The following is a 2,395-nucleotide window of genomic DNA, read 5'->3' on the forward strand; positions in this document are numbered from 1 at the left end:
AAATGTGTTTTCTTAGAACTTCAATTCTTTCACGTTGTAAGCATATGCTAATTTCATAACAGGCAACTTTTTCTTCCAGGACCAAGGGCTATGAGGGAGCTTTGCAGGAGAAATTGAAATACAGCCCAATATTGCATATATCCATGAAATACAATCCTCCACGCATCTACAGGGCTTTTAAAGCATGATAGCTTAATCGGAATATTTTTAGCACAAGTTCTTACCAAAGGACTATCACACCATTTGCAGTGAATGCGTGAGTGGCAAGAAGCTGTGCTACAACTTACTTTAAGAAGAAATAAATTCACTTAAGGGAACCAGAACTGGGTTCCACTACCCCTTAATTATTAATAGATGGCAATATTGAGTGGGAAGTTAGTGCTAACTTTTCTATGTGCAATTTTAGAATTATATATTGGTTGTGATATATTTATCATTTACAGAATATTAGGCAAGCAAGATGCTAGAATTTTATGCTAAAAGCTTATCATCTTAAAAATGGGCAGGACAAAACCACAGAGGTAGCAGAGATTTGATGATATCAACAGTGGAAACGCAGCTTGTAGGCATAAGAAGCCATCCTTTGCTGAGTTATGAAGAAGCAAGGTGACGCGGAATAAAACACCTTCAGTGGATTCTCCCCTGGGCATCTTGCTCAGGCAGTTACCAGCCCGGCGCCAGCAGTCCTGTTCCACGCAGGCGCTCTAGGGAGCTTCTCCCTCCCAGGAAGTGAAGATAAACTTTGGGAAAGGCGGGGCCCCAGGGGACCTGGACCAGAGCAAAGAGATGACACTCTGGACCTTGGAAACCTGTTGGGGTCTTTATTCCATGTCCCCCTGCTGGCCCCATGGCCAGGTACAGGTAGCTCACCTGGGAGGAGACCGCAGCGTGTGGCAGCGCGCGGCCCTCCAGGCTCTGCAGAGCGCTTCCCCGCACGTCGGTCACCGCCTGGCCTGGGAGCACCCGCGCCCGAATTTTCTCTCCGTTCAGAGTACAACCCGGCCCTTCCACCATCTCGTCGGCCGGCGCCGTGGCCCAGTCGCTGCAGGGCCTGCCGAGAGCCCTGCGCCGCAACTTAATCTCCGCGCGCGCTCTGACGCCGCGGAGACCGAGTTCAAATCTCGCGCGCGCCCAGCCTCGCCCCGGCCACGCCCACCCCGCCCTCGCCGGTGGGGGCGGCCCTTGCGGCGCATGCGCCGTGACTCCCGCAGTCCCCAGGGCTTGAGGTGGGGTTGTTGACAAACGTGCGATCGCTGGGTAAGTGGAGCCCAGCCAGCTAGGCTGACCAGGAAAAGCAAAGGAAATCGGGTCTTCAGAAGCTCCGGTTATTTTCTCTGCATTAAGGGTTTGTCCTTGTCTTTGAACTATGCAGTACATACCAATTTTTCTGACCTGATCCTCTTAATCTGTTCTAAAATCCAAGGTTGTCGCAGACAGTCGTCTGACAGGCCTCTGTTTTTGGCATGCTGTATTTGGACGTGGGTGGGAGAAGAGAGACTAAAACGATGGTTTTTAGAACAAATAGCTTTAATTTATTTTCAATCCTGTAGGTTTAGCGTGTCCTAGAAAAAGTAGCTTTACATGCCAGGTCTGCTTTAGTGTCTATATTAAAAAAAACTCTTCTTTCTAGATAAGTGAGCTCTCCACAAATCCATGCATACATTTTGTTCTTTGATACCCCAAAATGAATGCTATTTGAAATTGCTTTGTAAAAGGTAGAGCTCTATATAAATTAGGGAGTAATGCACATAGCTTTTCAAATTTACCCACAATCTGAGCAAAGATGCATAAACACATACATAAAAATATATGAAGCTAATGACTCTACACAGTTCTGTGAATTATGAAGAGTCTATTCTTGTTTGAAAATTAAAATATAGCACATTAAAACAGGATGTCAATTTAGAAGTAATTTCATAAACATCACTGTGCTGCATTTAAACCAGAAGAACATGTACAGATGGTCCTGGACTTATGGTGATTCACCTTACGATTTTTCCACTTTACAAGGTGCACACGTTATAAACATTCAGTAGAAACCATACTTCAGTACGCATACAACCATTCTGGTTTTTATTTTCAGTACAGAATTCAATAAATTACATGAAATACTCAACACTTTATTGTAAAATGGGCTTTGTGTTAGATGATTTTGCCCAACTATAGGCTACTGTAAATGTTTCGAGCATGTTTAAGGTAGGCTAGGCTAAACTACGATGTTTGGTAGTTTAGATGTATTAAATGCATATTCAATTTCTGATACTTTCAATTTCCAATAAGTTTATCAGGACATAACACTGTCATAAGTTGAGGAACATCCATATATTACAGACTTGAATTTGAATATACTAAAGACTTGAATTTGATAATGTGAAAAGTATTAAATCTTTCTCTT

At 43.7% G+C, this 2,395-nt stretch overlaps 1 protein-coding gene across 1 annotated transcript in view; it reads right to left on the reverse strand.

Annotated features, from left to right (window-relative positions):
* The window catches only part of NEIL3 (nei endonuclease VIII-like 3 (E. coli)), a 65,320-nt gene extending 64,306 nt beyond the window's left edge, over positions 1-1,014 (reverse strand). Inside the window, exon 1 of the mRNA XM_012651636.1 lies at positions 668-1,014. Coding sequence (XP_012507090.1) covers positions 668-1,014 — 347 coding nt within the window. The remainder of the gene's footprint in view (positions 1-667) is intronic.
* Positions 1,015-2,395: the final 1,381 nt, after the last annotated feature.

The sequence above is a fragment of the Propithecus coquereli genome, unplaced genomic scaffold (assembly GCF_000956105.1).
Source record: "Propithecus coquereli isolate 6110/MARCELLA unplaced genomic scaffold, Pcoq_1.0 Scaffold36, whole genome shotgun sequence".
NCBI lineage: Eukaryota > Metazoa > Chordata > Mammalia > Primates > Indriidae > Propithecus > Propithecus coquereli.